This window comes from Asparagus officinalis, chromosome 6 (genome assembly GCF_001876935.1).
Source record: "Asparagus officinalis chromosome 6, Aspof.V1, whole genome shotgun sequence".
NCBI lineage: Eukaryota > Viridiplantae > Streptophyta > Magnoliopsida > Asparagales > Asparagaceae > Asparagus > Asparagus officinalis.
In genome coordinates this window covers 14180452-14194758 of record NC_033799.1, presented here as the reverse complement: position 1 = coordinate 14194758, position 14307 = coordinate 14180452, and the positions used below count along the sequence as shown (strand labels likewise).

At 39.9% G+C, this 14307-nt stretch overlaps 1 protein-coding gene across 1 annotated transcript in view; it reads right to left on the bottom strand.

Moving 5' to 3' along the window:
- LOC109844824 (beta-glucosidase 1-like) overlaps positions 1-13992 on the bottom strand; it is a 14575-nt gene extending 583 nt beyond the window's left edge. The window contains exons 1-8 of the mRNA XM_020413974.1: positions 13921-13992; positions 13737-13808; positions 13568-13655; positions 12607-12850; positions 751-866; positions 389-612; positions 284-315; positions 67-169 (exon numbers count right to left, since the gene is read on the bottom strand). Coding sequence (XP_020269563.1) covers positions 67-169; positions 284-315; positions 389-612; positions 751-866; positions 12607-12850; positions 13568-13655; positions 13737-13808; positions 13921-13981 — 940 coding nt within the window. The 5' untranslated portion in view covers positions 13982-13992. The remainder of the gene's footprint in view (positions 1-66; positions 170-283; positions 316-388; positions 613-750; positions 867-12606; positions 12851-13567; positions 13656-13736; positions 13809-13920) is intronic.

Below are 14307 nucleotides of genomic sequence, written 5' to 3'. Positions count from 1 at the left end.
AAAAAAAAAAAAAAAAAAAAAACAACCCAAAAGGATATGTAAGTATCGTACAAAGCATAGTCTTACCATTTTCAGCGAGAATAATGGTAGGGTTTCCATAGTGTTCTTTGATATATGTTATAGCTTTGTACATTCCCCATGGCACAATGTAAAGCAACTTGGAATTTGCCTGAAAATACATTACATTGTACATTATTTATATTCAAGCATGATAGTACTAGATCTCGAACCAGAACGAAAATTAGAAGATATTTTTTTCAATACAATGTAAATTTGTAATTACCTTGGGTCCAATTGGCACTCCGTTGCGATCAACTACAAAATAAAGTAGAAACAATCAAACTCGAAGTAAATGAAGATAAATGGATAAATAAGTTAGAGAGCTCACAAGCAGTTCCAATTCTCATATCAAGAGAATAGTTTGTAGGTTTGGATTGCAATGGTAAATGAGGATCATTATAAGCATAATAAGTAGTGTATTGGTTAATTCCCACAAAATCCATGGAACCTTTGACCATCTTAACCTCATTTGGTGTGAATTTGGGCAACCTTTCTTTAACAATCTCCTGCATTGTTTTCGGATACTCGCCATATATTATCGGGTCAAGAAACCTAAAAAAAGACATAAACCCGTTAAAGACTATGCTTGATTAATTGTAAAATAAAACATTTATGCTTAAAATTGCTTGCTTTTTATTTATTTATTTATTTATTTATTATTATTATTATTATTATTTTGGGTGCAATTACCATCCGATACTGAAGTCTATTCCTCTTTGAGCTGCTGCTTTGTCATTGGCCGAGTTGGATAAAGGTTCATACCAAAGAAAATCCAATATGATCCCTATTCTTCCCTTTTGTGTAGCCTGATAAGATCAGAACTAGCAATATATCAATCAAAATGAAATGTACTTTATTAATAAACAATTTTAATAAGGTTGACGTTATGAACAGATCTTAAAGCTTGACATTTTTTCTCTGTAGTTATATGTATAGTTGAGTGTACTCCAGGGATTCCTGGGTTGAGTTTTACTAACATTTCATAATGATTAATGAAAATTCTTCATTTACCAACAGAAATTACAAACAAAAAAATTTAATTAGCAGTATCGCCTTGGTCGCATTTCTAAAAACTCTTTAATTCTTAGTCTGCGCTACTAATCATCCCATTTTAGTTTAATTCCCCTAATCTAAGGGGCTATTTGATTCATGATTTGTATAGAAAACTTTATTGAAAACCCATGATAGTGGAAGTTGTAGAAAACAGCGTCGAATTGTTCAAAGTGTTGAAAAACAAGAAAAATCAGCGTCTATAGAAAATCTCGGGTCAATCAACTGGTTGGGTTGACCAGTCGACTAATCATATGCACACTACAGGGTCTGGAAACCACATTTTGGACAGTCGACCGATGCATCATTATCAGTCAACTGATGGAGGCCGACCGGTCTACTGATAGAGATGCATCGGTTGACCGATAGTGGTAATTGGGCCGGTTCTACAGTTTTTCTTTCCCAGCCTGTTTTGGATTGGATTGCTGATATAAATAGAAACACGTTTTCTAGGATTGTAAGAGGGGTGTTTTTTTAGAGATAATTGATTGTTTTGAGCACTTTGAGAGGAAGATTATTGTGAGAGAGTGAGAGATCATTGGTTAGGATTATTTTGAGTGTTTGCGTGAGTTGTAACCTGTTGTTTTTCTCCTCCATATAATGAAATCTCCTCATCCTATCCCCGTGGATGTAAAAAATTTGCCGAACCACGTAAATCTCTGTATTTGTGTGTGATTTTGACCGTTCTCTTTGTGAACCGTGCTCATTGGTGTTCTCTTGTCAGGTGCTTACCGACTTGTGATTTGTGCACGCTTCCGTCGTCACGCAACAATTAGTATCAGAGCTCTAGGGTTTTAGACCTAGAGTTTGGTTTGGATGGAGGAAATTCGGTGTTGGAAACTTGGATATTAGAGTTCTAGACTTCGGCGGAGATAGCATTACGGAGTTATCGTTGGAGATCTCACCTTTCTCGTGTGGTTGGGAGTTCGTTTTGGAATCCTATATAGGGTTCAAGTTGGATAATATATCAATTCTATTAGTTCGAATTTCCTCTACAATTCGGAGTTAGAAAGCAATGGCAGGAGATAGTGGTGAAAGTAGCAAGGCTACGACAAGTACAGTTCAGGCTATACTTCAGAATACGAAGATCAGTGTTATGAAGTATAACGGGAAGATCAACTTTGGGCTGTGGATAAGTGATGTACAAGCTGCATTGAATGCTTAAAATTTGAGAGAGGCTATTATGACTCATGAGAGGGCACTAAAGTATGATGAGACGATATGGGACAAGATGAATCGGAATGCTTGTGGGGTGATTAGATCTTGTTTGGAACAATAGTTGAAGTATGATGTTATCAGCGTGACGTCTGCGATGAAAATGTGGAAGATTCTTAACAATAAGTATCTTACGAAGAGTGTTGAAAACCGATTGCACTTGCTGTGAAGGTTGTTCAGATTCCAGATGTTCAGGGGTACCTCACTTGTAGATCATGTGAACAACTACACAAAGTTATTGTCGGACTTGGCGAATGTCGATGGGAAGATATTGGATTACTACAAGGCGATCATTTTGTTAGGCTCATTACCCGATGAGGAGTATGATACTTTTGTGCTCACATTATTGAATGATAGATCTTCCATCACCTATAGTGAAGTGACTAATGCATTAACGAATTTCGATTTGAGGAGGAAGGATAAAGAACCAATGTGCTTTTTGTAAAGAACAAGGACATTGAAAGAGAGATTGCATGAAGCTCAAAGAGAAGGAGAATAGCAAGAAGAAGGGGCCGAAGGCCAATGAGGTGAATGTTGCTAAGAGTGGTAATGATTCCGACGATTTATGCTTTTCTCTATTGATTACTCCAGAGGTTAACCATGTTAATGCATCGGATTGGATGCTGGATTTTGGTGCTACTTATCATATCTCCCCGGAGAGATTGGTTTGCATCTTTCGAGAAGCTCGATGGGAGTATGGTGGTCATGGAAAATGATCAGTCTTGTGGCATTCGTAGGATATGTATAGGATTCGGATGCATGATGGAGTTGTTCGAGATTTGAATAAAGTGAGATTTGTTCCTCAACTGAAGAAAAATCTTATTTCCATTGGAGCTTTGGAGACAAATGGATTCAATGTGACTTTTGAAAACGTTGTACCAAAAGTTACTAATGGGTCTTTGGTAGTGATAAAGGCGGTCCGCAGTAGGAATCTTTATTATTTGAAGGGAAGCATCGAGATTGGCTAGGTAGCTTTAGTAGTTTCAGAGCCAGATGTGAGTAGACTTTGGCACTACAGATTGGAGCACACATGAGAAAAGTCACTACAGGCATTGTGCGAGCAGGGGCTATTGAAGGGAGCCAAGAGTGGGAAAATTAAATTCAGTGAGCACTGTGTTCTTAGAAAAAAAGACTAAAGTGAAGTTTGGGACAACCATTCATAGTTCAAGAGGCATCTTGGACTACATGCATACGAATGTTTAGGGTCCCACCAAGACGGCATCACTTGGTGGTCAATATTAGTTCACCACGTTTGTGAATGACTATTCTAGACGTTGTTGGGGGTACACCATGGCAAAAAAGAGTGAAGTCCTAGAGATATTTGTAGAGTGGAAGAGAAGATTAGAACTACAGACAAGGAGAAAAGTCAAGATGTTGAGATTCTACAATGATGGAGAGTATACTTTAGACCCCTTTCAGCAACTATGTCGAGACGAGGGCATAGAGATACACTTCATAGTTAGTCATACACCACAACAGAATGGAGTGCCATAAAAGTTGAATCGGTCTTTACTAAAGAAGGTCCGATGTTTATTATCGCAAAGTAGTTTAGAGAAGATCTTTTAGGCTGAGGTACTTACATATACAAGCCACCACATTAATAGGTTGCATTCATCTGCGATAGAGGGGAAAACTCCTATAGAGATGTGATCGAGAGAGCCATCACATGACTATGATCAGCTTAAGGTATTTGGGTGCTCTGCATTTTATCATGTCAGAACTGATAAATTAGAATCTCGAGCTAGAAAGGTCATATTTGTGGGATTCAAGCGTGGTGTGAAAGGTTATAAGCTTTGGGATCTAGTTAAGAAGAAGATTGTGCTGAGTAGAGACGTCCCTTTTGACGAGGCTTCGCTCTTGAAGCCTTCTAGCTCTTATCAGGTGGAGAGCACCCCCGACAGAGGAGACGTCACAGATGGTGGAGATTGATGTAGCTCCACATAGTTCAGATAGGATCGTATCTATTAGAGTGCTGACTGAGGTGACACCAGGCGAGCACATTAATAATTTAGAGTATACAAGTACGACAGAGCAAGATCAAGGACCGACGGCTCAAGTTCAAGATTCGATTGCAGTTCGAAGACCTAGTAGAGACATACGGTTGCCAGTGAGGTATACAGATACAGTGGTTGCATATACACTTCCGATAGAGAGTATCGATGAAATGGTTCCTACTATATTCAGAGTGGCTGAGCAGAGTTCAGAGGATGATTTGTGGCAGGAAGCTATGCAGGAGGAGATGAAGTCTCTTCAGAAGAACAACACGTGGTAGCTTATCAAGCTTTCAAAGGGGCGGAAGGCAATTAGTTGCAAATGGGTGTGTACCAAGAAGGAGGGCATTCAGGGCACTCTAGTGAGGTTCGAAGCTAGGTTGGTAGTGAAGGGTTATGCACAAGAAGAAGGCATTGACTAGCTTTGGTGACACAATATGATTTGGAATTGGATCAATTGGATATGAAAATAGCTTTTCTTCATGGTGATCTTGATGAAGAAATATATATGACTCAGCCATTGGAATTTTGAGTGATAGGAAAGGAAAAATTGGTGTGTAGATTGAAGAAATCGCTATACGGGTTGAAGCAATCTCCGAGACAGTGGTATAAGCGGTTTGATGGGTTTATGCTCGGTCATTCATACATTAGGAGCCAGTTTGATTCTTGTGTGTACTATCACAAGTTACATAGAGGTGCGTACATTTATTTGTTGCTTTATGTCGATGACATGTTGGTTGCTTCTATTTCCAGATCCGTCATAGATGAGTTAAAGATACAGCTTTCGAGCGAGTTTGAGATGAAGGATTTGGGTGAAGCAAAACGCATTTTTGGGATGGAGATCGGCAGAGACAGAGATAAGGGCAGAATATGTTTGACACATGTGGCTTATTTGAAGAAGGTGCTACAGCGATTTAATGTTAGTATGGAGACGATGCCAGTCAGTGTACATTTGAGAGCTCATTTGAAGCTTTCAGCTGACCTTTCACCGAAGAGAGTTGAAGATAGAGAATTAATATCGAAGACTCCTTATGCGAGCGTAGTGGAAAGTTTGATGTATGTCATAGTATGTACAAGGCCGGATTTGTTACAGGCAGTTAGCCTGGTTTCACGGTACATGCACGACCCGGGTCCGGGTCATTGGGATGCCATGATGTGGTTTTTGAGGTACATTCAAGGTACTCTCAACGTTGGTTTGGTGTTTGAGCGGGACACTAGTGGTGGGGAGCTGTGTATTTGTTGTGTTGATTTAGACTATGCTGGAGATTTAGATAAACGCCAGTCGACGACGGGATATGTGTTCACTTTGACCCATGTACCGGTGTGTTGGAGATGCACCTTGCAGTCTACAATGGATTTTTCTATGACGGAGGGTGATTATATGGTGGTTACAGATGCTGTTAAGGAGGCAATTTGGCATCGAGGACTTTTGGAAGATCTTGGCGTTTCGCAGCGATCCGTCATCATTCATTGTGATAGCATGAGTGCTATCTATTTGGCCAATAATTAGGTTTTCCATGTGAGGAAGAATCATATCGACGTTCGTTATCATTTTATTCTGGATGTTCTTAAAGATGGGGATGTGGAGCTTGTGAAGGTCCACACAAAAGACAATCTAGCGGATATGCTCACAAAGGTGGTTCCGAGCAACAAGTTCGATCATTGTAACTTATTGCAAATTTGTGCTTGTTGAGGCCTTTCAAGACCTTTTAGATGAACTACGGACGGCTTGATCCCTTGGGAGAGGAGGTACGTAGGCAACCACAATGATGCAATCAGATTTGGAGAGACGATGCATTGGTGCTCATGTTGGCGTCGACTCCGTTTTGGGAACACTTCGCCGAGGTGGAGAAATGTAGAAAACGGTCGACTGGTTGGGTTCATCGCACAACAATAGTTTTGTAATTAATTGGTTTCTAGAGTTTACTTAAAATTGTGTTTGGTTCACCACAGTTTTATAGAAAAAGTTTCTATAAAGTAGAGAAAAGGGTGTTGTAAACCTATTGAATGGGTTGTGTATCAGGTGGAGCTTGATGTCCTTTCGGTTGTGTTGAATTCCCCTATACCTGATAATCATCGAAGTTGGATTCAAAGCTTATAGCTGCTTATAGTTGGGGTTTTGTTTTCTTAGATTGCTCATTTGTATAGTGCTGGAGGGTTTTCTTTTTTATGTTCTTTTAATCTTGTATAGTGGAGGCTTTCCTGGAAATGTCTGGGATGAGTTTTGTACTAACTTTCCAAATTGGTTAATGCAAAAAATCCTTCTTTTACCAAAAAAAAGGGTGTTGTTTTATAGAAATCAACTTCCTCTTCATATGGGTTGAAATTGCCTAGAAATCTGACACATTGACACATTGAATTAAATAATAATTTTTATGCAAAACTTAACCATTTCCACTCCTCAATCCATTTTCTATAAAGTTGTTTTCCTTCTTTTCAAATTTTGAACCAAACAAAGGAAGAGTAAAAAAAAGAGAGAGAAAATGACTTTTGAGATTTTAAAAAACTTTTCCTACAAATTTTATAGAAATACATGAAAATAAAAAATTTGATATATTTTTTTCGTTTCCTTTTTTTAAGAAATTGACATTTAAAAAAAAGAACAAAAAGATAAAAGATACAAAAAATAAAAAATAAGAAATAAAAAACTGTCCACTCTCATTAAAATCCCTTCTCTCATGAATTAATTTTCTAAAAGACTTTTGTTATAATTAAAAAAAAGGACATCTTGCTCATCAAAGAGGTTATGATTCTTTGATTTATCTTGGGAATCAAAGCTTCTCTTTAATAGAATATTGTGAGTTGGCATCTCTTTTGTACACTCCAACATTCATGAATTATTGTGAGTAGATTCCCTGTATCATTGTCCAATTGTAGATAGACCCTCTACAGTTTTATTGTTGCATATAGACTCTATGAATGAAATTTTTTTACTCTTTTTCTCTTAGAATGTTAATTTATCAACAACAAAAAATAGTCCTCTTTCTAAGGGTAAAAGAGTCAAACAATCACTCAGAGGCTCAATCTACAACAATAGAACTGCAAGGGTATATTCACAATTAGGCAATTACCCTTTTCTCTTTTTCTTTTTCTTTTTGTCTTTTTTCCTCTATTGTTTTTTTTAAGAATCAATATGTTATTGTCCACGGAAGATCATTATGCCAAAACCATGTAAATCTTATTTGTCTATATATAATATCTATTTTCTTGATGTCCTAAACTATTGACATATTAGAATAGTTAAGGGGTTATTTGTAAGATGTATTTGTAGGGGGCCTATATAAGCCCATGTTATTTCATTAATAAGATTAGGGTTTCTCATATATTTCAACTTGGTATCAAAGCCTCGAGTTTGACATGGATTCCCTCGACTCAGTCCTCGAACTGATGACAGGAAGAGTATATATCTCACAGCGATGAGATATATAACTGTTTTTTGTTCTTGTTTCCTCTGAGAAATGAGAATTTGTTTGAGATCCTACTCTTGTTGTGCAGCAGAGGTGCTGCCGAAATTTTCACGGCACACAACAAGGGTCGGAAGAGAAGGTGAACAGGCGGTGGGTCTGAAGCCTATTCGATGGAGGAGATTATCAAGAAGTTGAACCCCGCGGAGGTGTCAACTCTGATGAAGCTAATGAAGTTGTCGGCTGGTGAGAGCGCGACAAAACCATCGAAGAAGTTGGAGCTTCCGACCATCGATCTGAAGCTTGATGAACCGAGTACTTACCTGAGATGGTCGCGACGGGTGAGATACACCCTTGCAGGGAGGAATCTGGAGGGTTATCTGACAGGAGAGGTGACAGAGTCGGAGGAGGAATCTGGAGGGTTATCTGACAGGAGAGGTGACAGAGTCGGAGGAGGACTCGGAGGGAAGAGATGAGTGGAAGGCCACTCATATGTTGGTATACATCTGGCTCCTCAACTCGTTGGTCCAGTCGATCACCGCCACAGTGGATGGCATTGAGAAGGTGAAGGACATCTGGGAAAAGTTGAGAAGGACCTATGATGGAGTGGGGAATAACCTGAGGGTGTTCCAGATTAAGGGTGAGATCGACGCCACAGTCCAGGGAGATAGGACTGTACATGAGTATGCCACAAAGCTGGAACGGCTGTGGCTAGATTATGATCACTTCTCACCTCGGGCGACCTGCAAGGACCCGGGATGTAAAGAACAGGAGACCTTTCTATAGGAGAGGACTATGGTGTTTCTCAAAGGATTGACATCAGAGTTCGCTCAGCGAATCGCATTGCTGCTAGCTCAGCCGAAGATTCTCACGCTTGAGGAGGCTGTCTCTGCTATGATCCAGGAGGAGACTCGCATTTGGCTGCAGGCGGGGACAGGTGAACTTCCTGTGGTGAAGTCAGCACTGGCAGCCTCTAACAACACTGGATCTAGGGAAGAGACTCGACAGTGCTACAACTGCGGTGCAGTGGGTCATCTAAGGCATTCTTGCACCAAGCCACCCAAGGAAGGAGATTCGGGTGAACATGGACAGTTCGGAGGTCGTGGTCGTGGCCGTGGGGGTCGATGAGGTGGAAGAGGAGCAGGGAATCGGGCGAATCTGACGGTAGCAGAGGAAGAAGAAGCTGAGGTGGTCTTTACAGAGGAGGATCGTGCTCTCCTGACAATACTCAGGAGAAAACAACAAGTAGCAGGGGATGGAGACTTGAGGAGTGGGACTGAGGAGGTATCCACTTCGTTCTTCGCCAGAGGCAACACTGCTACCTATGCTCATCCGACCAAAGGTACTGATGACATACATGCTCTTGCTTCTATGTCTCCCGACATATCATCAGAGTGGATAGTCGACTCCGGTGCGTCTCGCCATGTGACAGGTAATGCTAGTGAGTTCTCATCATATACTCACTTAGCATCGCCTGATAGTATTCAAACAGTTGATGGTACGTTTCAGCCGGTGGTTGGTAAGAGTACAATCGATTGTACTGGTTCTGTAACTTTGTCTAATATTTTGCATGCTCCTTCCTTTCCAGTCAATCTTTTGTCCATTAGTTCTATCATCCTTCAACTAAAATGTATTGTTTCTTTTGATATTCCCAAGGTGATTTTCCAGGAGAAGGGGACAGGACCTAGACTTGGGACTAGCACATGGCGTAATGGACTGTGGTATCTAGATCGTGAAGGGCTAGATTCAGCTTTGATGTCAATGGTAGAGAGAGCAGGAGTAGGATCTGAGATGAGTGCTGAGAGTGTGTTGATGCTTCATCACCAACGCTTGGGACATACTTCTTTCGGTGTTTTAAGTAGGTTGTATCCATATTTATTTGAGAAAGTAAATAAAGAGAAACTTGTGTGTGATGCATGTAAGTTGGGAAAGCTTACTAGAAGCTCTTATGTTAGTTCTGATCATAGGAGTTCCCATGCATTTGATATGATAGATTCAGATGTGTGGGGGCCTTGTTCTACAAGTTCTATGAATGGATACAAGTATTTTGTTACCTTCATTGATTGCTTCTCTCGCGTTACTTGGTTATACCTGATGAAGAATAAGAGTGAAGTGTTTGGCTGCTTTCAAAACTTTCATAGGAATGTTCAGACTCAATATGGAGCAGTGGTGAAGGTATTGAGATCTAATAATGGGACAGAGTACACCAACAGAGTGTTTGGAGAATACTTGTCATCTTAGGGAATACAACACCAGACTACATGTCCATACACACCAGCTCAGAATGTGGTAGCGGAAATGAAGAACAAGCATCTTTTAAAGGTTGCTAGAAGTATGATGATCTCCACGAATGTCCCAGAAACATTGTGGGGGCAAGCAGTGTTGACTGCAGCGGCGCTGATCAACAGAATGCCCTCGAGAGTACTGAATTGGAAGTCTCCGTGTGAGACATTGAAAGGAGATAATGGTGGGATTCTTCCACTGAAGGTATTTGGCTGTGTATGTTTTGTGAAGGATAACAGACCATCCGTCGGGAAGCTTGCCCCTAGAGCGGTGAAGTGCATTTTTGTGGGATATTCTGCTACTCAAAAGGAATATGTTTGCTGGAGCCCGGTGGAGAAAAGGCTGTTCGTGAGCATGGATGTGTACTTTCATGAATTTGAGTCATATTACACATAGAAGGTACCCTTATCCGTTGGTGACTCGCCCAATACTGGAAGTATGAGGCGAGAAGGGGAGAATGATGAGAGGCAGATGAATAATGTAGAGAATAATGTGGAGAAATCGATTTCTCTAACGATTCCTTGGGAAGGAGAATTGGTTGAGAATGAGCAAGAGAATAAAGAAGAAGAGGATAAGGAGACAAGAGGTGTTAGGCTCACGGCTCAGGGGGGAGCTACTTGCCTATAGTAGGAAGGAGAAGCAAATTGTGAAAACAGTACCTACAGTGCCACTAGTGCCAGGTCCCTTATCAACGCCTGTCCCGAATCCTGAGACACCTACACCACCATCAGATTCCTCCTATGGTGATATCATTCCTCTCCTTACTCCTCCCACACCAATGTCAGTACGGAGGACTACTCGCAGCAATGCGGGACATCCTCCTGATAGATATGGTTGGGATCTTGCCCAGTTTGTATCATATTCTAATATCCACCCTACACATAGAGCATTCATTGCATCATTGGACTCTGTTATTGTACCTAACAATTGGCAGGTTGCTAAGAAGGACCCAAAGTGGAAAGCAGCTATGCATGAGGATCTAGGAGCTCTTGAGAAGAACCGCACTTGGGAGCTAGTAAAATTACCAGAAGGGAAGAGAGCAGTTGGGTGCAAGTGGGTCTTCACTGTGAAGCAGAATCCAGATGGACAAGTTGAGCGCTACAAGGCTCGTCTGGTGGCAAAAGGGTATAGTCAGACATATGGCATCGATTATGATGAGACTTTTGCACCGGTGGCGAAGATGAGCACTGTTCGGACCTTAATCTCTCTGGCAATAAATGGTGGATGGAAGTTACACCAACTAGATGTGAAGAATGCATTTCTTCATGGAGATCTAGTGGAGGAGGTATACATGGAGATACCACCAGGATTCGGTACAGATCAGACAGTGGGAAATGTCTGCAGATTGAAGAAGTCTCTCTATGGTCTGAAGCAGTCTCCTCGTGCTTGGTTTGACAGATTCAGGAGGGTTATGATTAGTATGGGGTACCAGCAGATCAACGCTGACCATACCGTGTTCTTTCGACGAAGTGGAGGCCACATTACCATGCTGGCGATATATGTGGATGATATGATTATTACAGGAGATGATGAGAAGAAGATTGCCAAACTCAAAGTAAGACTGGGTAAGGAATTCGAGGTGAAAGATCTTAGTTTGCTTCGATACTTTCTTGGAATAGAGATAGCTCGAGGAGCGGAGGGAATCGTCCTATCCCAGAGAAAGTATGCACTGGATCTTCTCAAAGAGACAGGGATGTTAGGGTGCAAACCTGCAACTACACCGATCGACCAGAAGTTCAAGCTAGGTGCTGAGGCTGGAGAACCAGTTGATCGTGACAGATACCAGAGGCTGGTGGGAAGGTTAATCTATTTGAGTCACACACGCTCTGATATCTCTTTTGCAGTGAGCATTGTGAGTCGCTACATGCACGATCCGAGGAAGGGTCATATGGACGTTGTGTACCAGATTCTGAGATATTTGAAGAGTGCCCCTGGAAAGGGGCTGATATTCAGAAAGAATGGACATGTGAGCATCGAGGGTTATTGCGACTCAGATTGGGCTAGCTGTGCTGATGACAGGAGGTCCACCTCAGGATACTGTATCTTTATAGGAGGCAACTTGATCTCGTGGAAGAGCAAGAAGTAGTCAGTGGTGGCGAGGTCAACAGCTGAAGCAGAGTATAGAGTTATGGCCTTGGGAGTCGCGGAATTGTTTTGGTTGAAGAGTATGTTGGTGGAGCTGAAACTGGATTAAGGAGCAAAGATGAAGCTGTGGTGTGATAACAAGTCAGCCATCAGTATCACTAATAACCCAGTGCAGCATGATAGAACCAAACACATCAAGATCGATAAGTTCTTCATCAAAGAGAAGTTGGACAGTGGATTACTGGAGTTAAGTCATGTTTCAACTAAAGACCAGGCAGCAGATTGTCTGACTAAGGGAGTTAGCTCAGTAGATATAGTTAGAGGATGTGACAAGATGGGCTTAGTGGATATCTTTCGCCCATCTTGAGGAGGAGTGTTGACATATTAGAATAGTTAAGGGGTTATTTGTAAGATGTATTTGTAGGGGGCCTATATAAGCCCATGTTATTTCATTAATAAGATTAGGGTTTCTCATATATTTCAACTTAAACAATAACAAAGACACGTTATTTTGTTACCTGATATTTTTCACGGTATCTCTTCACTGCAGCAGCATGAGAGAGGATCATGGTGTGGGCAGCAATGTAGGGCTCTGTAGCAGAGTTACCACCATTAGTACAATTTGAGCATCTTGCAGGGGCAAAGCTTCCATCATTGTATCCAAGATCAGCGGTCACTCTTGGCTCATTAAATGTCATCCAGTGTTTAACTCTGTCTCCGAAAGTTTTGAAGCAAAAATCCGCATAGTCTGCATAATCCTTCCTGCAACAAATTTGGAAATCCACTCTTAATATTTTCCTATGTATTTGTGATCATTTCAATTCCGTTAACTTTGTCATGAACACTAATAAAGTCAGTGTTAAGTTTATAGTTAATGGAGCATGGAGGAATACATGAAGACCTAAGAAAACTTTGTCGGAAACAATAAGAAGGCAACATACAAGAGTGATTAACTTTATGGAGAAAATATTCATGAGCAAAACCAAAATGGAAGAATAAGATCAGGTATCAATCCCAAAAATTTTGCTCCTTTAGATGTATGATTTGATGAATTAAGCAATTTTGTTCTTCTAATATATTGGGATTCGGATCCTTTTATCAAACTAATTTTTTTTATTCCAATTGTATTCTTTAATAAACTTATTTCTTCTGTTAGCATAACCAGCATCGTATTCTTTAATCTCTAACTATCTTGAGAATGTTAAATATAGTAGACAAACATTATTGATCTTCTTACTTATAATCTCACATTGTTCGTAATGCTAGAACTACTCTTATTCTTGTATATAAAACTCTTACTACAATGAAGGATTTCATTCACTTTCTCCCAGTCCTCTATACAGAACTGATGACTTACTGCTTAGACATAAATACACACCGTAAATATTGGAATATAATAAACAGTAAACTGATTGGAAAATCCAAAATATTTGGGAAAAATACAAACAAAGAATTTCGGACTATATACAGAAAACTTACACGATTCTTTGACTTAACCAGCCCATATACTTCTCCTCAAGTGCTTCCGGGACATCATAATGATGTAAATTTGCATAAGGAGTAATGCCTGCAAAAAGATATTTCCACTATAATCTAAAGTTTGTAATAAATTAATGTAAATATTATTTAGCATTGAGTAAGAATTCACCTCGTTTTATCATGTAATTTATCAAACGGTTGTAATATGCCACACCTTTCCGATTTATCTTCCCTGTGCCATCTATACGTATGTAACATTAAATAAAAAAATTCATTAATCGGATAGATTTATAGAAAAAATAAAGGAAACAATCAGTAAATAAACTTGTTTCTAAGAAAAGTGTATTATATACTTGGAAAAATCCGTGACCATGAGATTGAGAAACGATATGCATCAAAATTCATCTTCTTCATGATGTTCACATCTTCCTGCACCACATCACCAATAAGAAGTAAAATCATAAAAAATTAGGAAACATGGCTAATATATTAATTTTATATCGATCCCTCTAATCACAAAAACTTAGTGTTTATCATGTCATGTGAGTTAAAATTTTATAGCTTATTTTTTAGGGTAAATTACACTAAACCCCAAGAACTTTCATTGTTTCGTAGTAAACCTCTAATCATGTCATACTCTCTTTAAAAGTGTAAAATTGGAAAAAAGTTTTCATAATTAATATTACCCTTACCCTTTTAGATATTAAATATTATAATCCTAACACTGCAACTTTAAGTAT